This window comes from Salvelinus alpinus, chromosome 15 (assembly GCF_045679555.1).
Source record: "Salvelinus alpinus chromosome 15, SLU_Salpinus.1, whole genome shotgun sequence".
In the NCBI taxonomy this organism is placed as follows: Eukaryota; Metazoa; Chordata; class Actinopteri; order Salmoniformes; family Salmonidae; genus Salvelinus; species Salvelinus alpinus.
This window is the reverse complement of record NC_092100.1, coordinates 2,427,826-2,454,017: the sequence shown is the minus strand read 5'-3', so window position 1 is coordinate 2,454,017 and position 26,192 is coordinate 2,427,826. Positions and strand designations below refer to the sequence as shown.

At 49.1% G+C, this 26,192-nt stretch overlaps 1 protein-coding gene across 4 annotated transcripts in view; it reads right to left on the bottom strand.

Annotated features, from left to right (window-relative positions):
• Window positions 1–26,192, bottom strand: part of LOC139539378 (cytoplasmic FMR1-interacting protein 1 homolog) — a 107,169-nt gene that overhangs the window by 56,191 nt on the left and 24,786 nt on the right. For all 4 annotated transcript variants that reach the window (XM_071342253.1, XM_071342255.1, XM_071342254.1 and 1 more), the window contains 2 exons: window positions 4,848–5,029; window positions 3,481–3,577 (listed from right to left, as the gene is read on the bottom strand). In XM_071342253.1, the coding sequence (XP_071198354.1) occupies window positions 3,481–3,577; window positions 4,848–5,029 (279 nt within the window). The remainder of the gene's footprint in view (window positions 1–3,480; window positions 3,578–4,847; window positions 5,030–26,192) is intronic.

Here is a 26,192-nt window from a genome sequence, read left to right as displayed (position 1 = left end):
GACACAGAGAGAGAGACAGAGCGAGAGCGAGACAGAGAGAGAGAGACAGAGCGAGAGACAGAGCGAGACAGAGAGAGAGCGAGACAGAGCGAGAGAGACAGAGAGACAGAGAGACAGAGAGAGAGAGACATAGAGAGAGAGACATAGAGAGAGAGAGACAGAGAGAGAGAAGAGAGCGAGACAGAGCGAGAGAGAGAGCGAGAGAGAGAGAGAGAGAGACAGAGAGAGAGACAGAGACAGAGCGAGAGAGAGAGAGAGAGAGACAGAGACAGAGCGAGAGAGAGACACAGAGAGAGAGAGACAGAGACAGAGAGAGAGAAAGAGAGAGAGAGAGAGACACAGAGAGAGAGAGACATAGAGAGAGAGAGAGACAGAGAGACAGAGAGAGAGAGACATAGAGAGAGAGACATAGAGAGACAGAGACAGAGAGAGAGAAGAGAGCGAGACAGAGCGAGAGAGAGAGACAGAGAGAGCGAGACAGAGAGAAAGACAGAGAGAGAGAGAGAGACAGCGAGAGAGAGACACAGAGAGAGAGAGACAGAGAGAGAGACAGAGACAGAGCGAGAGAGAGACACAGAGAGAGAGAGACAGAGACAGAGAGAGAGAAAGAGAGAGAGACACAGAGAGAGAGAGACATAGAGAGAGAGAGAGACAGAGAGACAGAGCGAGTTTAGATTACTTCAGAAATGTTTAGATTACTTCAGTATTTGTATTTATTATGGATCCCCATTAGTTCCTGCCAAGGCAGCAGCTACTCTTCCTGGGGTTTATTATGGATCCCCATTAGTTCCTGCCAAGGCAGCAGCTACTCTTCCTGGGGTTTATTATGGATCCCCATTAGTTCCTGCCAAGGCAGCAGCTACTCTTCCTGGGGTTTATTATGGATCCCCATTAGTTCCTGCCAAGGCAGCAGCTACTCTTCCTGGGGTTTATTATGGATCCCCATTAGTTCCTGCCAAGGCAGCAGCTACTCTTCCTGGGGTTTATTATAGATCCCCATTAGTTCCTGCCAAGGCAGCAGCTACTCTTCCTGGGGTTTATTATGGATCCCCATTAGTTCCTGCCAAGGCAGCAGCTACTCTTCCTGGGGTTTATTATGGATCCCCATTAGTTCCTGCCAAGGCAGCAGCTACTCTTCCTGGGGTTTATTATGGATCCCCATTAGTTCCTGCCAAGGCAGCAGCTACTCTTCCTGGGGTTTATTATGGATCCCCATTAGTTCCTGCCAAAGCAGCGGCTCCTCTTCCTGGGGTTTATTATGGATCCCCATTAGTTCCTGCCAAGGCAGGAAGGCAGGTGTGTGTGTTACCTGAGTGATCTTGTTGTGGTTGGCCAGGTGTGTGTGTGATCTTGTTGTGGTTGGCCAGGTGTGTGTGTTACCTGAGTGATCTTGTTGTGGTTGGCCAGGTGTGTGTGTGATCTTGTTGTGGTTGGCCAGGTGTGTGTTACCTGAGTGATCTTGTTGTGGTTGGCCAGGTGTATTTTACCTGAGTGATCTTGTTGTGGTTGGCCAGGTGTGTGTTACCTGAGTGATCTTGTTGTGGTTGGCCAGGTGTGTGTTACCTGAGTGATCTTGTTGTGGTTGGCCAGGTGTGTGTTACCCGAGTGATCTTGTTGTGGTTGGCCAGGTGTGTGTTACCTGAGTGATCTTGTTGTGGTTGGCCAGGTGTGTGTGTTACCTGAGTGATCTTGTTGTGGTTGGCCAGGTGTGTGTGTTACCTGAGTGATCTTGTTGTGGTTGGCCAGGTGTGTGTGTTACCTGAGTGATCTTGTTGTGGTTGGCCAGGTGTGTGTGTTACCTGAGTGATCTTGTTGTGGTTGGCCAGGTGTGTGTGTTATCTGAGTGATCTTGTTGTGGTTGGCCAGGTGTGTGTTACCTGAGTGATCTTGTTGTGGTTGGCCAGGTGTGTGTTACCCGAGTGATCTTGTTGTGGTTGGCCAGGTGTGTGTGTTACCTGAGTGATCTTGTTGTGGTTGGCCAGGTGTGTGTGTTACCTGAGTGATCTTGTTGTGGTTGGCCAGGTGTGTGTGTTACCTGAGTGATCTTGTTGTGGTTGGCCAGGTGTGTGTTACCTGAGTGATCTTGTTGTGGTTGGCCAGGTGTGTGTTACCTGAGTGATCTTGTTGTGGTTGGCCAGGTGTGTGTGTTACCTGAGTGATCTTGTTGTGGTTGGCCAGGTGTGTGTGTTACCTGAGTGATCTTGTTGTGGTTGGCCAGGTGTGTGTGTTACCTGAGTGATCTTGTTGTGGTTGGCCAGGTGTGTGTGTTACCTGAGTGATCTTGTTGTGGTTGGCCAGGTGTGTGTTACCTGAGTGATCTTGTTGTGGTTGGCCAGGTGTGTGTTACCTGAGTGATCTTGTTGTGGTTGGCCAGGTGTGTGTTACCTGAGTGATCTTGTTGTGGTTGGCCAGGTGTGTGTGTTACCTGAGTGATCTTGTTGTGGTTGGCCAGGTGTGTGTGTTACCTGAGTGATCTTGTTGTGGTTGGCCAGGTGTGTGTGTTACCTGAGTGATCTTGTTGTGGTTGGCCAGGTGTGTGTTACCTGAGTGATCTTGTTGTGGTTGGCCAGGTGTGTGTTACCTGAGTGATCTTGTTGTGGTTGGCCAGGTGTGTGTTACCTGAGTGATCTTGTTGTGGTTGGCCAGGTGTGTGTGTTACCTGAGTGATCTTGTTGTGGTTGGCCAGGTGTGTGTTACCTGAGTGATCTTGTTGTGGTTGGCCAGGTGTGTGTGTTACCTGAGTGATCTTGTTGTGGTTGGCCAGGTGTGTGTGTTACCTGAGTGATCTTGTTGTGGTTGGCCAGGTGTGTGTGTTACCTGAGTGATCTTGTTGTGGTTGGCCAGGTGTGTGTGTTACCTGAGTGATCTTGTTGTGGTTGGCCAGGTGTGTTTTACCTGAGTGATCTTGTTGTGGTTGGCCAGGTGTGTGTTACCTGAGTGATCTTGTTGTGGTTGGCCAGGTGTGTGTGTTACCTGAGTGATCTTGTTGTGGTTGGCCAGGTGTGTGTGTTACCTGAGTGATCTTGTTGTGGTTGGCCAGGTGTGTTTTACCTGAGTGATCTTGTTGTGGTTGGCCAGGTGTGTGTTACCTGAGTGATCTTGTTGTGGTTGGCCAGGTGTGTGTTTACCTGAGTGATCTTGTTGTGGTTGGCCAGGTGTGTGTTACCTGAGTGATCTTGTTGTGGTTGGCCAGGTGTGTGTTACCTGCGTGATCTTGTTGTGGTTGGCCAGGTGTGTGTTACCTGAGTGATCTTGTTGTGGTTGGCCAGGTGTGTGTGTTACCTGAGTGATCTTGTTGTGGTTGGCCAGGTGTGTGTGTTACCTGAGTGATCTTGTTGTGGTTGGCCAGGTGTGTGTGTTACCTGAGTGATCTTGTTGTGGTTGGCCAGGTGTGTGTGTTACCTGAGTGATCTTGTTGTGGTTGGCCAGGTGTGTGTTACCTGAGTGATCTTGTTGTGGTTGGCCAGGTGTGTGTGTTACCTGAGTGATCTTGTTGTGGTTGGCCAGAAACATGGAGAGGTTCTGAGACTCCTGGATGGACGAGGGTTCTGACATCTTCCTGAGGAACTGGGCAGCTCTACAGGGGGAGAGGAGAGGGAGGAGGAGAGGAGAGGGAGGGGGAGAAGGAGGGGGAGAGGAGAGGGAGAGGGAGGGGGAGAAGGACGGGGAGAGGAGAGGGAGGGGGAGAGGGAGAGGAGAGGGAGGGGGAGAAGGAGGGGGAGAGGAGAGGGAGAGGGAGGGGGAGAAGGACGGGGAGAGGAGAGGGAGGGGGAGAGGGAGAGGAGAGGGAGGGGGAGAGGGAGAGGGAGGGGGAGAGGGAGAAGGAGGGGGGGAGAGGAGAGGGAGGGGGAGGGAGAGGAGGGGAGGGGGAGAGAAGGAGAGGGAGAGGAGAGGGAGAGGGGAGGGAGAGGGGGAGAAGGAGGGGAGGGGGAGAAGGAGATTATTCACCCAACATCAACACAGACACAGCCACAGCCACACACAGACAGACACAGGCACAGACATCAACACAGACACATACATCAACACAGACACATAGACACAGACATACAGACACCGGCATCAACACAGACACACAGACATGTCATTGAAATCACCACAGGAAGAGACAAAAACCAAGAAATACATGCAACACTGAGGCTCGAATACACAATCTAAATGTTTATTAAAAAATGACCTCCTCCTTTAATAAAACTGCTTTAAACTAGAGTGGCATCACCACTGCTACACCTCTAGGGGGCATGAGAGGGAGGGAGAAAACTCCCTGGCCATACACAAAACAGAGCAGAACAGAAGAGTTTCAAGTCCCTTGGTGTCCACATCACCAACGAACTATCATGGTCCAAACATACCAAGACAGTCGTGAAGAGGGCACGACAACACCTATTCCCCCTCAGGCGACTGAAAAGATTTGGCATGGATCTTTAGATCCAGGTCTCTCTGGATAAGAGAGTCTGCTAAATGACTCACTACTGTAAGTCTCTCTGGATAAGAGAGTCTGTTAAATGACTCACTACTGTAGTCTCTCTGGATAAGAGAGTCTGCTAAATGACTCACTACTGTAAGTCTCTCTGGATAAGAGAGTCTGCTAAATGACTCACTACTGTAGTCTCTCTGGATAAGAGAGTCTGCTAAATGACTCACTACTGTAAGTCTCTCTGGATAAGAGAGTCTGCTAAATGACGCACTACTGTAAGTCTCTCTGGATAAGAGAGTCTGCTAAATGACTCCCTACTGTAGTGTCTCTGGATAAGAGAGTCTGGTAAATGACTCACTACTGTAGTCTCTCTGGATAAGAGTCTGCTAAATGACTCACTACTGTGTGTGTGTGTGTGTGTGTGTAGTACCGTTTGTAGGCAGAGTGGTCGTTCTTGACGCTACACTTCATGTTCTTGAGTTCGTCCAGCACAGCAAACATGTTGATGAACTTCCCCAAGGTCAGCAGGTAGGCCTCGGAGACAAAGTCCTTCCTCCTCTCAGCGTGGCAGAGACGACGCACCTCCCCACAGAACCGGTCTATAGCCAATCGCTGACGAGGACAAATGAAGGGTCGATATCAATGGTAAAAGAGAGCAGATGAAATATGCATTGCTTTAATAGGCCACTGAGCAAAATAGAACTGGCATGACTGCAACATGGAAAACCTGTATTAATGTCTATACAATGTTACACAGTGACCAGTGTTCTCCACTTTATGAATTAACTAGGCTTCTTTTCATTTAAAACGTTCAATTCGCCAGTCACCGAACAGGTCGCCCAGCCCAACAAACAGGTGGCCCAGCCCACACCACAGAACAGGTGGCCCAGCCCACACCACACCACCGAACAGGTGGCCCAGCCCACACCACACCACCGACCAGGTGGCCCAGCCCACACCACCGAACAGGTGGCCCAGCCCACACCACCGAACAGGTGGCCCACACCACACCACCGAACAGGTGGCCCAGCCCACACCACAGAACAGGTGGCCCAGCCCACACCACCGAACAGGTGGCCCAGCTCACACCACACCAACGAACAGGTGGCCCAGCCCACACCACAGACCAGGTGGCCCAGCCCACACCACCGAACAGGTGGCCCAGCCCACACCACCGAACAGGTGGCCCAGCTCACACCACACCACCGAACAGGTGGCCCAGCCCACACCACACCACCGAACAGGTGGCCCAGCCCACACCACCGACCAGGTGGCCCAGCCCACACCACCGACCAGGTGGCCCAGCCCACACCACCGAACAGGTGGCCCAGCCCACACCACCGAACAGGTGGCCCAGCCCACACCACCGAACAGGTGGCCCAGCCCACACCACTACCCTCTCGGCCAAGGCAATTCTACACACATGAATACACGCAGAACAGGTAGCCTACATTCAATATAAGTCTTCACAGATCGTGTGACATTAAACACTAGCCTTCTTTCCTTACACGAATGACATTAATGACAGTGTTACCTGTCAATAAGCATTTAACAACTGATTTAAAACATTGAACTTAAACCCTGTTCGCATCCTGTATCATGGAGAACTCCAGGAAAACTAATAAAGTCCGGTGATGTCTTAATCCGGCCCTGCATTTGGCTCCTAAATACTGGTAGGATACTCCTGCTTTTTGCCGATTCTCCGCACATAAATTCAAAAACATTCTGATGAATATGTTGAATCCTCACTGCAGGACAATAGGTAGTGGAGACGAGAGCCTCATTCTGATGAATATGTTGAATCCTCACTGCAGGACAATAGGGTAGTGAAGACGAGAGCCTCATTCTGATGAAGATGTTGAATCCTCACTGCAGGAACAATAGGTAGTGGAGACGAGAGCCTCATTCTGATGAATATGTTGAATCCTCACTGCAGGAACAATAGGTAGTGGAGACGAGAGCCTCATTCTGATGAAGATGTTGAATCCTCACTGCAGGAACAATAGGTAGTGAAGACGAGAGCCTCATTCTGATGAAGATGTTGAATCCTCACTGCAGGAACAATAGGGTAGTGGAGACGAGAGCCTCATTCTGATGAATATGTTGAATCCTCACTGCAGGAACAATAGGTAGTGAAGACGAGAGAGCCTCATTCTGATGAAGATGTTGAATCCTCACTGCAGGACCAATAGGGTAGTGGAGACGAGAGCCTCATTCTGATGAATATGTTGAATCCTCACTGCAGGAACAATAGGTAGTGAAGACGAGAGAGCCTCATTCTGATGAAGATGTTGAATCCTCACTGCAGGACCAATAGGGTAGTGGAGACGAGAGCCTCATTCTGATGAATATGTTGAATCCTCACTGCAGGAACAATAGGTAGTGGAGACGAGAGCCTCATTCTGATGAATATGTTGAATCCTCACTGCAGGACAATAGGGTAGTGAAGACGAGAGCCTCATTCTGATGAATATGTTGAATCCTCACTGCAGGACCAATAGGGTAGTGGAGACGAGAGCCTCATTCTGATGAATATGTTGAATCCTCACTGCAGGAACAATAGGTAGTGGAGACGAGAGCCTCATTCTGATGAATATGTTGAATCCTCACTGCAGGAACAATAGGTAGTGGAGACGAGAGCCTCATTCTGATGAATATGTTGAATCCTCACTGCAGGAACAATAGGTAGTGGAGACGAGAGCCTCATTCTGATGAATATGTTGAATCCTCACTGCAGGAACAATAGGTAGTGGAGACGAGAGCCTCATTCTGATGAAGATGTTGAATCCTCACTGCAGGAACAATAGGGTAGTGGAGACGAGAGCCTCATTCTGATGAAGATGTTGAATCCTCACTGCAGGAACAATAGGTAGTGAAGACGAGAGCCTCATTCTGATGAATATGTTGAATCCTCACTGCAGGAACAATAGGGTAGTGGAGACGAGAGCCTCATTCTGATGAATATGTTGAATCCTCACTGCAGGAACAATAGGTAGTGGAGACGAGAGCCTCATTCTGATGAATATGTTGAATCCTCACTGCAGGACAATAGGGTAGTGGAGACGAGAGCCTCATTCTGATGAATATGTTGAATCCTCACTGCAGGAACAATAGGGTAGTGGAGACGAGAGCCTCATTCTGATGAATATGTTGAATCCTCACTGCAGGAACAATAGGTAGTGGAGACGAGAGCCTCATTCTGATGAATATGTTGAATCCTCACTGCAGGAACAATAGGTAGTGGAGACGAGAGCCTCATTCTGATGAAGATGTTGAATCCTCACTGCAGGACAATAGGGTAGTGGAGACGAGAGCCTCATTCTGATGAAGATGTTGAATCCTCACTGCAGGAACAATAGGTAGTGGAGACGAGAGCCTCATTCTGATGAATATGTTGAATCCTCACTGCAGGACAATAGGGTAGTGGAGACGAGAGCCTCATTCTGATGAAGATGTTGAATCCTCACTGCAGGAACAATAGGGTAGTGGAGACGAGAGCCTCATTCTGATGAATATGTTGAATCCTCACTGCAGGAACAATAGGTAGTGAAGACGAGAGCCTCATTCTGATGAAGATGTTGAATCCTCACTGCAGGAACAATAGGTAGTGGAGACGAGAGCCTCATTCTGATGAATATGTTGAATCCTCACTGCAGGAACAATAGGGTAGTGAAGACGAGAGCCTCATTCTGATGAAGATGTTGAATCCTCACTGCAGGAACAATAGGTAGTGGAGACGAGAGCCTCATTCTGATGAATATGTTGAATCCTCACTGCAGGACAATAGGTAGTGAAGACGAGAGCCTCATTCTGATGAATATGTTGAATCCTCACTGCAGGACAATAGGTAGTGAAGACGAGAGCCTCATTCTGCAGTCCCAATAACAGATTTATTTTGCAAAATCAACAATTGCCCGCATATTATGCGAGGGCTTGCATATTTGACCCGGGGATGTGTGTGCTTTGGGGGACCTTTAACAGAATGTGACTGGCAGAACGTGTGTTATATGTGGAGGATGAGGGCTACAGTAGATATCTCAGATAGGGGGGGGTGAGGCCTAAGAGGGTTTTATCTGGAAGGTCTGGGGGTCTGAAAATGTTAGAATTTTCTAAAACAATTTTCCTGTAATTCTATATTGCTTCTCAACAGGGAATCCATGTTGACCAGACAGAACAACCGTTCTCTTAGTTTTTTTTGCCACAAACTAAATTGAAAGAGTTTTTCTGACTAGATTACAAACCGACCTCCTTCCCTCAAAGTCCCACCCACAGTGATTGATTGACAGCTCTGAAACCCTACCAACTCTGTCTCAACAAACATCCTGCCCCTCCCCTGACAATCCCATCCCCAGTGACTGGTTATCAGGCCAAACCATTAAAACTTGTCACGCCCTGACCTTAGAGATCCTTTTTGTGTCTCTATTTTGGTTTGGTCGGGGCGTGAGTTGGGGTGGGTATTCTATGTTCTATGTTTTCTATTTCTATGTGTTTGGCCGGGTGTGGTTCTCAATCAGAGGCAGCTGTCTATCGTTGTCTCTGATTGAGAACCATACTTAGGTAGCCTTTTCCCACCTGTGTTTGTGGGTAGTTGTTTTCTGTTTTGAGTCTGCACCAGATAGAACTGTTTCGCTTTCGTTCTCCTGTTTGTTGTTTTTGTTCAATTAGTTTTTTTGGATTAAATCATGAACACTTTAAATGCTGCACCTTGGTCCACTCTTCCTTCAGCCCACGATAATCGTTACAAAACTATAATTCCCCCAATACAAAATGCCACCCTGGTTTCCTTACCCTAAGTGTCGACAGCAGCAGAGCCAATCAAATACATCATTTGAAGAACAGACATCATTGGGGCAATTCATAGGGCAAATAGGACTTATAAATCTCAAGAGAAGACCGGCTAAAAGGCGATCTTAGAGAATAACCCTGATCATATCTAGGCCTAGTTGATGTCCAAAACTACTAACAAACTGAAAACAGAAATGTTCAGTCATTTTAACTGTAAAGTCATGTCTTTCTACTCAATAGCACAACAAATGTAACGTCGGTAGGCAGGTAAAGTCGGTAAATCATTCAATCATTTAGCTGTGTATTTCAGATGGAATCGAGCCATTAGAAAGTACCAGAAGCCACCAGAATAGAGCTTGTTAGGCAACAACAACAAACTCCCTAGCGGCCTAGGGATCCTACCTTATCAACGTGCTGGCTACTCTCTGTCTACTGTATCAACGTGCTGCTACTCCCTGTCTACTGTATCAACGTGCTGTACTCCCTGTCTACTGTATCAACGTGCTGGCTACTCCCTGTCTACTGTATCAACGTGCTGGCTACTCTCTGTCTACTGTATCAACGTGCTGCTACTCCCTGTCTACTGTATCAACGTGCTGGCTACTCTCTGTCTACTGTATCAACGTGCTGCTACTCTCTGTCTACTGTATCAACGTGCTGGCTACTCCCTGTCTACTGTATCAACGTGCTGGCTACTCCCTGTCTACTGTATCAACGTGCTGCTACTCCCTGTCTACTGTATCAACGTGCTGCTACTCCCTGTCTACTGTATCAACGTGCTGGCTACTCCCTGTCTACTGTATCAACGTGCTGGCTACTCCCTGTCTACTGTATCAACGTGCTGGCTACTCCCTGTCTACTGTATCAACGTGCTGCTACTCCCTGTCTACTGTATCAACGTGCTGCTACTCCCTGTCTACTGTATCAACGTGCTGCTACTCCCTGTCTACTGTATCAACGTGCTGGCTACTCTCTGCCTACTGTATCAACGTGCTGCTACTCTCTGTCTACTGTATCAACGTGCTGCTACTCCCTGTCTACTGTATCAACGTGCTGGCTACTCTCTGTCTACTGTATCAACGTGCTGGCTACTCTCTGCCTACTGTATCAACGTGCTGGCTACTCCCTGTCTACTGTATCAACGTGTTGCCTACTCCCTGTCTACTGTATCAACGTGCTGCTACTCTCTGTCTACTGTATCAACGTGCTGGCTACTCCCTGTCTACTGTATCAACGTGCTGCTACTCTCTGTCTACTGTATCAACGTGCTGCTACTCCCTGTCTACTGTATCAACGTGCTGGCTACTCTCTGTCTACTGTATCAACGTGCTGCTACTCTCTGTCTACTGTATCAACGTGCTGCTACTCCCTGTCTACTGTATCAACGTGCTGCTACTCCCTGTCTACTGTATCAACGTGCTGCTACTCCCTGTCTACTGTATCAACGTGCTGGCTACTCCCTGTCTACTGTATCAACGTGCTGCTACTCCCTGTCTACTGTATCAACGTGCTGCTACTCCCTGTCTACTGTATCAACGTGCTGCTACTCTCTGTCTACTGTATCAATGTGCTGCTACTCCCTGTCTACTGTATCAACGTGCTGCTACTCCCTGTCTACTGTATCAATGTGCTGCTACTCCCTGTCTACTGTATCAACGTGCTGCCTACTCCCTGTCTACTGTATCAACGTGCTGCTACTCCCTGTCTACTGTATCAACGTGCTGCTACTCTCTGTCTACTGTATCAACGTGCTGCTACTCCCTGTCTACTGTATCAACGTGCTGGCTACTCCCTGTCTACTGTATCAACGTGCTGCTACTCTCTGCCTACTGTATCAACGTGCTGCTACTCCCTGTCTACTGTATCAACGTGCTGCTACTCCCTGTCTACTGTATCAACGTGCTGCTACTCCCTGTCTACTGTATCAACGTGCTGCTACTCCCTGTCTACTGTATCAACGTGCTGCTACTCTCTGTCTACTGTATCAACGTGCTGCTACTCCCTGTCTACTGTATCAACGTGCTGGCTACTCTCTGCCTACTGTATCAACGTGCTGCTACTCCCTGTCTACTGTATCAACGTGCTGCTACTCCCTGTCTACTGTATCAACGTGCTGCCTACTCTCTGTCTACTGTATCAACGTGCTGCTACTCTCTGTCTACTGTATCAACGTGCTGCTACTCCCTGTCTACTGTATCAACGTGCTGGCTACTCTCTGTCTACTGTATCAACGTGCTGCTACTCCCTGTCTACTGTATCAACGTGCTGCCTACTCTCTGTCTACTGTATCAACGTGCTGGCTACTCTCTGTCTACTGTATCAACGTGCTGGCTACTCCCTGTCTACTGTATCAACGTGCTGCCTACTCTCTGTCTACTGTATCAACGTGCTGCTACTCCCTGTCTACTGTATCAACGTGCTGCCTACTCTCTGTCTACTGTATCAACGTGCTGCTACTCTCTGTCTACTGTATCAACGTGCTGGCTACTCCCTGTCTACTGTATCAACGTGCTGCTACTCTCTGTCTACTGTATCAACGTGCTGCTACTCTCTGTCTACTGTATCAACGTGCTGGCTACTCCCTGTCTACTGTATCAACGTGCTGGCTACTCTCTGCCTACTGTATCAACGTGCTGGCTACTCCCTGTCTACTGTATCAACGTGCTGGCTACTCTCTGTCTACTGTATCAACGTGCTGGCTACTCTCTGCCTACTGTATCAACGTGCTGGCTACTCCCTGTCTACTGTATCAACGTGCTGGCTACTCCCTGTCTACTGTATCAACGTGCTGGCTACTCCCTGTCTACTGTATCAACGTGCTGGCTACTTCCTGTCTACTGTATCAACGTGCTGGCTACTCCCTGCCTACTGTATCAACGTGCTGCTACTCCCTGTCTACTGTATCAACGTGCTGCTACTCTCTGTCTACTGTATCAACGTGCTGGCTACTCCCTGTCTACTGTATCAACGTGCTGGCTACTCCCTGTCTACTGTATCAACGTGCTGCTACTCTCTGTCTACTGTATCAACGTGCTGCTACTCCCTGTCTACTGTATCAACGTGCTGCTACTCTCTGTCTACTGTATCAACGTGCTGCTACTCTCTGTCTACTGTATCAACGTGCTGCTACTCTCTGTCTACTGTATCAACGTGCTGGCTACTCCCTGTCTACTGTATCAACGTGCTGGCTACTCTCTGTCTACTGTATCAACGTGCTGGCTACTCCCTGTCTACTGTATCAACGTGCTGCTACTCCCTGTCTACTGTATCAACGTGCTGGCTACTCCCTGTCTACTGTATCAACGTGCTGCTACTCTCTGTCTACTGTATCAACGTGCTGCTACTCCCTGTCTACTGTATCAACGTGCTGCTACTCCCTGTCTACTGTATCAACGTGCTGCTACTCCCTGTCTACTGTATCAACGTGCTGCTACTCCCTGTCTACTGTATCAACGTGCTGCTACTCTCTGTCTACTGTATCAACGTGCTGGCTACTCCCTGTCTACTGTATCAACGTGCTGCTACTCTCTGTCTACTGTATCAACGTGCTGCTACTCCCTGTCTACTGTATCAACGTGCTGCTACTCTCTGCCTACTGTATCAACGTGCTGGCTACTCCCTGTCTACTGTATCAACGTGCTGGCTACTCCCTGTCTACTGTATCAACGTGCTGCTACTCTCTGTCTACTGTATCAACGTGCTGCTACTCTCTGTCTACTGTATCAACGTGCTGCTACTCTCTGTCTACTGTATCAACGTGCTGCTACTCCCTGTCTACTGTATCAACGTGCTGCCTACTCTCTGTCTACTGTATCAACGTGCTGCTACTCTCTGTCTACTGTATCAACGTGCTGCTACTCCCTGTCTACTGTATCAACGTGCTGGCTACTCTCTGTCTACTGTATCAACGTGCTGCTACTCCCTGTCTACTGTATCAACGTGCTGCCTACTCTCTGTCTACTGTATCAACGTGCTGCTACTCTCTGTCTACTGTATCAACGTGCTGGCTACTCCCTGTCTACTGTATCAACGTGCTGCCTACTCTCTGTCTACTGTATCAACGTGCTGCTACTCCCTGTCTACTGTATCAACGTGCTGCCTACTCTCTGTCTACTGTATCAACGTGCTGCTACTCTCTGTCTACTGTATCAACGTGCTGGCTACTCCCTGTCTACTGTATCAACGTGCTGGCTACTCCCTGTCTACTGTATCAACGTGCTGCTACTCTCTGTCTACTGTATCAACGTGCTGGCTACTCCCTGTCTACTGTATCAACGTGCTGGCTACTCTCTGCCTACTGTATCAACGTGCTGGCTACTCCCTGTCTACTGTATCAACGTGCTGCTACTCCCTGTCTACTGTATCAACGTGCTGCTACTCTCTGTCTACTGTATCAACGTGCTGGCTACTTCCTGTCTACTGTATCAACGTGCTGCTACTCTCTGTCTACTGTATCAACGTGCTGGCTACTCCCTGTCTACTGTATCAACGTGCTGGCTACTCCCTGTCTACTGTATCAACGTGCTGGCTACTCCCTGTCTACTGTATCAACGTGCTGGCTACTTCCTGTCTACTGTATCAACGTGCTGGCTACTCCCTGCCTACTGTATCAACGTGCTGCTACTCCCTGTCTACTGTATCAACGTGCTGCTACTCTCTGTCTACTGTATCAACGTGCTGGCTACTCCCTGTCTACTGTATCAACGTGCTGGCTACTCCCTGTCTACTGTATCAACGTGCTGCTACTCTCTGTCTACTGTATCAACGTGCTGCTACTCCCTGTCTACTGTATCAACGTGCTGCTACTCTCTGTCTACTGTATCAACGTGCTGCTACTCTCTGTCTACTGTATCAACGTGCTGCTACTCTCTGTCTACTGTATCAACGTGCTGGCTACTCCCTGTCTACTGTATCAACGTGCTGGCTACTCTCTGTCTACTGTATCAACGTGCTGGCTACTCCCTGTCTACTGTATCAACGTGCTGCTACTCCCTGTCTACTGTATCAACGTGCTGGCTACTCCCTGTCTACTGTATCAACGTGCTGCTACTCTCTGTCTACTGTATCAACGTGCTGCTACTCCCTGTCTACTGTATCAACGTGCTGCTACTCCCTGTCTACTGTATCAACGTGCTGCTACTCCCTGTCTACTGTATCAACGTGCTGCTACTCCCTGTCTACTGTATCAACGTGCTGCTACTCTCTGTCTACTGTATCAACGTGCTGGCTACTCCCTGTCTACTGTATCAACGTGCTGCTACTCTCTGTCTACTGTATCAACGTGCTGCTACTCCCTGTCTACTGTATCAACGTGCTGCTACTCTCTGCCTACTGTATCAACGTGCTGGCTACTCCCTGTCTACTGTATCAACGTGCTGGCTACTCCCTGTCTACTGTATCAACGTGCTGCTACTCTCTGTCTACTGTATCAACGTGCTGCTACTCTCTGTCTACTGTATCAACGTGCTGCTACTCTCTGTCTACTGTATCAACGTGCTGGCTACTCCCTGTCTACTGTATCAACGTGCTGGCTACTCTCTGTCTACTGTATCAACGTGCTGGCTACTCCCTGTCTACTGTATCAACGTGCTGCTACTCCCTGTCTACTGTATCAACGTGCTGGCTACTCCCTGTCTACTGTATCAACGTGCTGCTACTCTCTGTCTACTGTATCAACGTGCTGCTACTCCCTGTCTACTGTATCAACGTGCTGCTACTCCCTGTCTACTGTATCAACGTGCTGCTACTCCCTGTCTACTGTATCAACGTGCTGCTACTCCCTGTCTACTGTATCAACGTGCTGCTACTCTCTGTCTACTGTATCAACGTGCTGGCTACTCCCTGTCTACTGTATCAACGTGCTGCTACTCTCTGTCTACTGTATCAACGTGCTGCTACTCCCTGTCTACTGTATCAACGTGCTGCTACTCTCTGCCTACTGTATCAACGTGCTGGCTACTCCCTGTCTACTGTATCAACGTGCTGGCTACTCCCTGTCTACTGTATCAACGTGCTGCTACTCTCTGTCTACTGTATCAACGTGCTGCTACTCTCTGTCTACTGTATCAACGTGCTGCTACTCTCTGTCTACTGTATCAACGTGCTGCTACTCCCTGTCTACTGTATCAACGTGCTGCCTACTCTCTGTCTACTGTATCAACGTGCTGCTACTCTCTGTCTACTGTATCAACGTGCTGCTACTCCCTGTCTACTGTATCAACGTGCTGGCTACTCTCTGTCTACTGTATCAACGTGCTGCTACTCCCTGTCTACTGTATCAACGTGCTGCCTACTCTCTGTCTACTGTATCAACGTGCTGCTACTCTCTGTCTACTGTATCAACGTGCTGGCTACTCCCTGTCTACTGTATCAACGTGCTGCCTACTCTCTGTCTACTGTATCAACGTGCTGCTACTCCCTGTCTACTGTATCAACGTGCTGCCTACTCTCTGTCTACTGTATCAACGTGCTGCTACTCTCTGTCTACTGTATCAACGTGCTGGCTACTCCCTGTCTACTGTATCAACGTGCTGGCTACTCCCTGTCTACTGTATCAACGTGCTGCTACTCTCTGTCTACTGTATCAACGTGCTGGCTACTCCCTGTCTACTGTATCAACGTGCTGGCTACTCTCTGCCTACTGTATCAACGTGCTGGCTACTCCCTGTCTACTGTATCAACGTGCTGCTACTCCCTGTCTACTGTATCAACGTGCTGCTACTCTCTGTCTACTGTATCAACGTGCTGGCTACTTCCTGTCTACTGTATCAACGTGCTGCTACTCTCTGTCTACTGTATCAACGTGCTGGCTACTCCCTGTCTACTGTATCAACGTGCTGGCTACTCCCTGTCTACTGTATCAACGTGCTGGCTACTCCCTGTCTACTGTATCAACGTGCTGGCTACTTCCTGTCTACTGTATCAACGTGCTGGCTACTCCCTGCCTACTGTATCAACGTGCTGCTACTCCCTGTCTACTGTATCAACGTGCTGCTACTCTCTGTCTACTGTATCAACGTGCTGGCTACTCCCTGTCTACTGTATCAACGTGCTGGCTACTCCCTGTCTACTGTATCAACGTGCTGCTACTCTCTGTCTACTGTATCAACGTGCTGCTACTCCCTGTCTACTGTATCAACGTGCTGCTACTCTCTGTCTACTGTATCAACGTGCTGCTACTCTCTGTCTACTGTATCAACGTGCTGCTACTCTCTGTCTACTGTATCAACGTGCTGGCTACTCCCTGTCTACTGTATCAACGTGCTGGCTACTCTCTGTCTACTGTATCAACGTGCTGGCTACTCCCTGTCTACTGTATCAACGTGCTGCTACTCCCTGTCTACTGTATCAACGTGCTGGCTACTCCCTGTCTACTGTATCAACGTGCTGCTACTCTCTGTCTACTGTATCAACGTGCTGCTACTCCCTGTCTACTGTATCAACGTGCTGCTACTCCCTGTCTACTGTATCAACGTGCTGCTACTCCCTGTCTACTGTATCAACGTGCTGCTACTCCCTGTCTACTGTATCAACGTGCTGCTACTCTCTGTCTACTGTATCAACGTGCTGGCTACTCCCTGTCTACTGTATCAACGTGCTGCTACTCTCTGTCTACTGTATCAACGTGCTGCTACTCCCTGTCTACTGTATCAACGTGCTGCTACTCTCTGCCTACTGTATCAACGTGCTGGCTACTCCCTGTCTACTGTATCAACGTGCTGGCTACTCCCTGTCTACTGTATCAACGTGCTGCTACTCTCTGTCTACTGTATCAACGTGCTGCTACTCTCTGTCTACTGTATCAACGTGCTGCTACTCTCTGTCTACTGTATCAACGTGCTGGCTACTCCCTGTCTACTGTATCAACGTGCTGCTACTCCCTGTCTACTGTATCAACGTGCTGCTACTCCCTGTCTACTGTATCAACGTGCTGGCTACTCTCTGTCTACTGTATCAACGTGCTGGCTACTCCCTGTCTACTGTATCAACGTGCTGCTACTCTCTTTCTACTGTATCAACGTGCTGGCTACTCCCTGTCTACTGTATCAACGTGCTGCTACTCTCTGTCTACTGTATCAACGTGCTGGCTACTCCCTGTCTACTGTATCAACGTGCTGGCTACTTCCTGTCTACTGTATCAACGTGCTGGCTACTCCCTGTCTACTGTATCAACGTGCTGCTACTCTCTGTCTACTGTATCAACGTGCTGGCTACTCCCTGTCTACTGTATCAACGTGCTGCTACTCTCTGTCTACTGTATCAACGTGCTGGCTACTCCCTGTCTACTGTATCAACGTGCTGCTACTCCCTGTCTACTGTATCAACGTGCTGCTACTCCCTGTCTACTGTATCAACGTGCTGCTACTCCCTGTCTACTGTATCAACGTGCTGCTACTCCCTGTCTACTGTATCAACGTGCTGCTACTCCCTGTCTACTGTATCAACGTGCTGGCTACTCCCTGTCTACTGTATCAACGTGCTGCTACTCTCTGTCTACTGTATCAACGTGCTGCTACTCCCTGTCTACTGTATCAACGTGCTGCTACTCCCTGTCTACTGTATCAACGTGCTGCTACTCCCTGTCTACTGTATCAACGTGCTGGCTACTCCCTGTCTACTGTATCAACGTGCTGGCTACTCCCTGTCTACTGTATCAACGTGCTGGCTACTCCCTGTCTACTGTATCAACGTGCTGCTACTCTCTGTCTACTGTATCAACGTGCTGGCTACTCCCTGTCTACTGTATCAACGTGCTGGCTACTCCCTGCCTACTGTATCAACGTGCTGCTACTCCCTGTCTACTGTATCAACGTGCTGGCTACTCCCTGTCTACTGTATCAACGTGCTGCTACTCTCTGTCTACTGTATCAACGTGCTGGCTACTCCCTGTCTACTGTATCAACGTGCTGGCTACTCCCTGTCTACTGTATCAACGTGCTGCTACTCTCTGCCTACTGTATCAACGTGCTGGCTACTCCCTGTCTACTGTATCAACGTGCTGCTACTCTCTGTCTACTGTATCAACGTGCTGCTACTCTCTGTCTACTGTATCAACGTGCTGGCTACTCTCTGTCTACTGTATCAACGTGCTGCTACTCTCTGTCTACTGTATCAACGTGCTGGCTACTCCCTGTCTACTGTATCAACGTGCTGCTACTCTCTGTCTACTGTATCAACGTGCTGGCTACTCCCTGTCTACTGTATCAACGTGCTGGCTACTCCCTGTCTACTGTATCAACGTGCTGGCTACTCCCTGTCTACTGTATCAACGTGCTGCTACTCTCTGTCTACTGTATCAACGTGCTGGCTACTCCCTGTCTACTGTATCAACGTGCTGGCTACTCCCTGCCTACTGTATCAACGTGCTGCTACTCCCTGTCTACTGTATCAACGTGCTGGCTACTCCCTGTCTACTGTATCAACGTGCTGCTACTCTCTGTCTACTGTATCAACGTGCTGGCTACTCCCTGTCTACTGTATCAACGTGCTGGCTACTCCCTGTCTACTGTATCAACGTGCTGCTACTCTCTGCCTACTGTATCAACGTGCTGGCTACTCCCTGTCTACTGTATCAACGTGCTGCTACTCTCTGTCTACTGTATCAACGTGCTGCTACTCTCTGTCTACTGTATCAACGTGCTGGCTACTCTCTGTCTACTGTATCAACGTGCTGCTACTCTCTGTCTACTGTATCAACGTGCTGGCTACTCCCTGTCTACTGTATCAACGTGCTGCTACTCTCTGTCTACTGTATCAACGTGCTGGCTACTCCCTGTCTACTGTATCAACGTGCTGGCTACTCCCTGTCTACTGTATCAACGTGCTGCTACTCTCTGTCTACTGTATCAACGTGCTGGCTACTCCCTGTCTACTGTATCAACGTGCTGCTACTCTCTGTCTACTGTATCAACGTGCTGCTACTCTCTGTCTACTGTATCAACGTGCTGCTACTCCCTGTCTACTGTATCAACGTGCTGCCTACTCCCTGTCTACTGTATCAACGTGCTGCTACTCCCTGTCTACTGTATCAACGTGCTGGCTACTCCCTGTCTACTGTATCAACGTGCTGCTACTCCCTGTCTACTGTATCAACGTGCTGCTACTCCCTGTCTACTGTATCAACGTGCTGGCTACTCTCTGTCTACTGTATCAACGTGCTGCTACTCCCTGTCTACTGTATCAACGTGCTGCTACTCCCTGTCTACTGTATCAACGTGCTGCTACTCCCTGTCTACTGTATCAACGTGCTGCTACTCCCTGTCTACTGTATCAACGTGCTGGCTACTCCCTGTCTACTGTATCAACGTGCTGCTACTCTCTGTCTACTGTATCAACGTGCTGCTACTCCCTGTCTACTGTATCAACGTGCTGCTACTCCCTGTCTACTGTATCAACGTGCTGCTACTCTCTGTCTACTGTATCAACGTGCTGGCTACTCTCTGTCTACTGTATCAACGTGCTGCTACTCTCTGTCTACTGTATCAACGTGCTGCTACTCTCTGTCTACTGTATCAACGTGCTGGCTACTCCCTGTCTACTGTATCAACGTGCTGCTACTCTCTGTCTACTGTATCAACGTGCTGCTACTCTCTGTCTACTGTATCAACGTGCTGCTACTCCATGTCTACTGTATCAACGTGCTGGCTACTCCCTGTCTACTGTATCAACGTGCTGGCTACTCCCTGTCTACTGTATCAACGTGCTGCTACTCCCTGCCTACTGTATCAACGTGCTGCTACTCCCTGTCTACTGTATCAACGTGCTGGCTACTCCCTGTCTACTGTATCAACGTGCTGGCTACTCCCTGTCTACTGTATCAACGTGCTGCTACTCCCTGTCTACTGTATCAACGTGCTGGCTACTCCCTGTCTACTGTATCAACGTGCTGCTACTCCCTGTCTACTGTATCAACGTGCTGGCTACTCCCTGTCTACTGTATCAACGTGCTGGCTACTCTCTGTCTACTGTATCAACGTGCTGGCTACTCCCTGCCTACTGTATCAACGTGCTGCTACTCTCTGTCTACTGTATCAACGTGCTGGCTACTCCCTGTCTACTGTATCAACGTGCTGCTACTCTCTGTCTACTGTATCAACGTGCTGGCTACTCCCTGTCTACTGTATCAACGTGCTGCTACTCCCTGTCTACTGTATCAACGTGCTGCTACTCCCTGTCTACTGTATCAACGTGCTGCTACTCTCTGTCTACTGTATCAACGTGCTGCAACTCCCTGTCTACTGTATCAACGTGCTGCTACTCCCTGTCTACTGTATCAACGTGCTGCTACTCCCTGTCTACTGTATCAACGTGCTGCTACTCTCTGTCTACTGTATCAACGTGCTGCTACTCTCTGTCTACTGTATCAACGTGCTGCTACTCTCTGTCTACTGTATCAACGTGCTGGCTACTCTCTGTCTACTGTATCAACGTGCTGCTACTCTCTGTCTACTGTATCAACGTGCTGCTACTCTCTGTCTACTGTATCAACGTGCTGCTACTCTCTGTCTACTGTATCAACGTGCTGCTACTCTCTGTCTACTGTATCAACGTGCTGCTACTCTCTGTCTACTGTATCAACGTGCTGCTACTCTCTGTCTACTGTATCAACGTGCTGCTACTCTCTGTCTACTGTATCAACGTGCTGCTACTCTCTGTCTACTGTATCAACGTGCTGGCTACTCTCTGCCTACTGTATCAACGTGCTGGCTACTCCCTGTCTACTGTATCAACGTGCTGGCTACTCTCTGCCTACTGTATCAACGTGCTGCTACTCTCTGTCTACTGTATCAACGTGCTGCTACTCCCTGTCTACTGTATCAACGTGCTGGCTACTCCCTGTCTACTGTATCAACGTGCTGGCTACTCCCTGTCTACTGTATCAACGTGCTGGCTACTCCCTGTCTACTGTATCAACGTGCTGCTACTCTCTGCCTACTGTATCAACGTGCTGGCTACTTCCTGTCTACTGTATCAACGTGCTGGCTACTCCCTGTCTACTGTATCAACGTGCTGGCTACTCTCTGTCTACTGTATCAACGTGCTGCTACTCTCTGTCTACTGTATCAACGTGCTGCTACTCTCTGTCTACTGTATCAACGTGCTGGCTACTCCCTGTCTACTGTATCAACGTGCTGCTACTCTCTGTCTACTGTATCAACGTGCTGGCTACTTCCTGTCTACTGTATCAACGTGCTGCTACTCTCTGTCTACTGTATCAACGTGCTGCTACTCTCTGCCTACTGTATCAACGTGCTGGCTACTCCCTGTCTACTGTATCAACGTGCTGGCTACTCTCTGTCTACTGTATCAACGTGCTGCTACTCTCTGTCTACTGTATCAACGTGCTGGCTACTCTCTGTCTACTGTATCAACGTGCTGCTACTCCCTGTCTACTGTATCAACGTGCTGCTACTCCCTGTCTACTGTATCAACGTGCTGGCTACTCCCTGTCTACTGTATCAACGTGCTGCTACTCCCTGTCTACTGTATCAACGTGCTGCTACTCCCTGTCTACTGTATCAACGTGCTGGCTACTCCCTGTCTACTGTATCAACGTGCTGGCTACTCCCTGTCTACTGTATCAACGTGCTGCTACTCCCTGTCTACTGTATCAACGTGCTGCTACTCTCTGTCTACTGTATCAACGTGCTGCCTACTCCCTGTCTACTGTATCAACGTGCTGGCTACTCCCTGTCTACTGTATCAACGTGCTGGCTACTCCCTGTCTACTGTATCAACGTGCTGCTACTCCCTGTCTACTGTATCAACGTGCTGCTACTCCCTGTCTACTGTATCAACGTGCTGCTACTCTCTGTCTACTGTATCAACGTGCTGCTACTCCCTGTCTACTGTATCAACGTGCTGGCTACTCTCTGTCTACTGTATCAACGTGCTGCTACTCCCTGTCTACTGTATCAACGTGCTGCTACTCTCTGTCTACTGTATCAACGTGCTGCTACTCCCTGTCTACTGTATCAACGTGCTGCTACTCCCTGTCTACTGTATCAACGTGCTGGCTACTCCCTGTCTACTGTATCAACGTGCTGGCTACTCCCTGTCTACTGTATCAACGTGCTGCTACTCCCTGTCTACTGTATCAACGTGCTGGCTACTCCCTGTCTACTGTATCAACGTGCTGCTACTCTCTGTCTACTGTATCAACGTGCTGCTACTCTCTGTCTACTGTATCAACGTGCTGGCTACTCCCTGTCTACTGTATCAACGTGCTGGCTACTCTCTGTCTACTGTATCAACGTGCTGCTACTCCCTGTCTACTGTATCAACGTGCTGCTACTCCCTGTCTACTGTATCAACGTGCTGCTACTCTCTGTCTACTGTATCAACGTGCTGCTACTCCCTGTCTACTGTATCAACGTGCTGCTACTCTCTGTCTACTGTATCAACGTGCTGCTACTCTCTGTCTACTGTATCAACGTGCTGGCTACTCCCTGTCTACTGTATCAACGTGCTGGCTACTCCCTGTCTACTGTATCAACGTGCTGGCTACTCTCTGTCTACTGTATCAACGTGCTGGCTACTCCCTGTCTACTGTATCAACGTGCTGGCTACTCCCTGTCTACTGTATCAACGTGCTGCTACTCCCTGTCTACTGTATCAACGTGCTGGCTACTCTCTGTCTACTGTATCAACGTGCTGCTACTCCCTGTCTACTGTATCAACGTGCTGCTACTCTCTGTCTACTGTATCAACGTGCTGCTACTCTCTGTCTACTGTATCAACGTGCTGGCTACTCCCTGTCTACTGTATCAACGTGCTGGCTACTCCCTGTCTACTGTATCAACGTGCTGGCTACTCCCTGTCTACTGTATCAACGTGCTGCTACTCTCTGTCTACTGTATCAACGTGCTGCTACTCTCTGTCTACTGTATCAACGTGCTGGCTACTCCCTGTCTACTGTATCAACGTGCTGGCTACTCCCTGTCTACTGTATCAACGTGCTGGCTACTCCCTGTCTACTGTATCAACGTGCTGGCTACTCCCTGTCTACTGTATCAACGTGCTGCTACTCCCTGTCTACTGTATCAACGTGCTGCTACTCTCTGTCTACTGTATCAACGTGCTGCTACTCCCTGCCTACTGTATCAACGTGCTGCTACTCTCTGTCTACTGTATCAACGTGCTGCTACTCTCTGTCTACTGTATCAACGTGCTGCTACTCTCTGTCTACTGTATCAACGTGCTGCTACTCTCTGTCTACTGTATCAACGTGCTGCTCCTCTCTGTCTACTGTATCAACGTGCTGCTACTCCCTGTCTACTGTATCAACGTGCTGCTACTCCCTGTCTACTGTATCAACGTGCTGCTACTCCCTGTCTACTGTATCAACGTGCTGGCTACTCTCTGTCTACTGTATCAACGTGCTGCTACTCCCTGTCTACTGTATCAACGTGCTGCTACTCCCTGTCTACTGTATCAACGTGCTGCTACTCTCTGTCTACTGTATCAACGTGCTGGCTACTCCCTGTCTACTGTATCAACGTGCTGCTACTCTCTGTCTACTGTATCAACGTGCTGGCTACTTCCTGTCTACTGTATCAACGTGCTGCTACTCTCTGTCTACTGTATCAACGTGCTGCTACTCTCTGCCTACTGTATCAACGTGCTGGCTACTTCCTGTCTACTGTATCAACGTGCTGGCTACTCCCTGTCTACTGTATCAACGTGCTGGCTACTCTCTGTCTACTGTATCAACGTGCTGGCTACTCTCTGTCTACTGTATCAACGTGCTGGCTACTCTCTGTCTACTGTATCAACGTGCTGGCTACTTCCTGTCTACTGTATCAACGTGCTGCTACTCTCTGTCTACTGTATCAACGTGCTGGCTACTCCCTGTCTACTGTATCAACGTGCTGGCTACTCTCTGTCTACTGTATCAACGTGCTGCTACTCTCTGTCTACTGTATCAACGTGCTGGCTACTCCCTGTCTACTGTATCAACGTGCTGCTACTCCCTGTCTACTGTATCAACGTGCTGGCTACTCCCTGTCTACTGTATCAACGTGCTGGCTACTCCCTGTCTACTGTATCAACGTGCTGGCTACTCCCTGTCTACTGTATCAACGTGCTGCTACTCCCTGTCTACTGTATCAACGTGCTGCTACTCCCTGTCTACTGTATCAACGTGCTGGCTACTCCCTGTCTACTGTATCAACGTGCTGCTACTCTCTGCCTACTGTATCAACGTGCTGGCTACTCCCTGTCTACTGTATCAACGTGCTGGCTACTCCCTGTCTACTGTATCAACGTGCTGGCTACTCTCTGCCTACTGTATCAACGTGCTGCTACTCCCTGTCTACTGTATCAACGTGCTGCTACTCCCTGTCTACTGTATCAACGTGCTGCTACTCCCTGTCTACTGTATCAACGTGCTGCTACTCCCTGTCTACTGTATCAACGTGCTGCTACTCTCTGTCTACTGTATCAACGTGCTGCTACTCCCTGTCTACTGTATCAACGTGCTGGCTACTCTCTGCCTACTGTATCAACGTGCTGCTACTCTCTGTCTACTGTATCAACGTGCTGCTACTCCCTGTCTACTGTATCAACGTGCTGGCTACTCTCTGCCTACTGTATCAACGTGCTGCTACTCCCTGTCTACTGTATCAACGTGCTGGCTACTCTCTGCCTACTGTATCAACGTGCTGGCTACTCCCTGTCTACTGTATCAACGTGCTGGCTACTCCCTGTCTACTGTATCAACGTGCTGGCTACTCTCTGCCTACTGTATCAACGTGCTGCTACTCTCTGCCTACTGTATCAACGTGCTGGCTACTCCCTGTCTACTGTATCAACGTGCTGGCTACTCTCTGTCTACTGTATCAACGTGCTGCTACTCTCTGTCTACTGTATCAACGTGCTGCTACTCCCTGTCTACTGTATCAACGTGCTGGCTACTCCCTGTCTACTGTATCAACGTGCTGCTACTCTCTGTCTACTGTATCAACGTGCTGCTACTCTCTGTCTACTGTATCAACGTGCTGGCTACTCCCTGTCTACTGTATCAACGTGCTGCTACTCCCTGTCTACTGTATCAACGTGCTGGCTACTCCCTGCCTACTGTATCAACGTGCTGCTACTCTCTGTCTACTGTATCAACGTGCTGCTACTCTCTGTCTACTGTATCAACGTGCTGGCTACTCTCTGTCTACTGTATCAACGTGCTGCTACTCCCTGTCTACTGTATCAACGTGCTGCTACTCCCTGTCTACTGTATCAACGTGCTGCTACTCCCTGTCTACTGTATCAACGTGCTGCTACTCCCTGTCTACTGTATCAACGTGCTGGCTACTCTCTGTCTACTGTATCAACGTGCTGCTACTCCCTGTCTACTGTATCAACGTGCTGCTACTCCCTGTCTACTGTATCAACGTGCTGGCTACTCCCTGTCTACTGTATCAACGTGCTGCTACTCCCTGTCTACTGTATCAACGTGCTGGCTACTCTCTGTCTACTGTATCAACGTGCTGGCTACTCCCTGTCTACTGTATCAACGTGCTGCTACTCTCTGTCTACTGTATCAACGTGCTGGCTACTCCCTGTCTACTGTATCAACGTGCTGGCTACTCCCTGTCTACTGTATCAACGTGCTGGCTACTCCCTGTCTACTGTATCAACGTGCTGGCTACTCCCTGTCTACTGTATCAACGTGCTGCTACTCTCTGTCTGCTGTATCAACGTGCTGGCTACTCCCTGTCTACTGTATCAACGTGCTGGCTACTCCCTGTCTACTGTATCAACGTGCTGCTACTCTCTGTCTACTGTATCAACGTGCTGGCTACTCCCTGTCTACTGTATCAACGTGCTGGCTACTCCCTGTCTACTGTATCAACGTGCTGGCTACTCCCTGTCTACTGTACCAACGTGCTGCTACTCCCTGTCTACTGTATCAACGTGCTGGCTACTCCCTGTCTACTGTATCAACGTGCTGGCTACTCCCTGTCTACTGTATCAACGTGCTGGCTACTCCCTG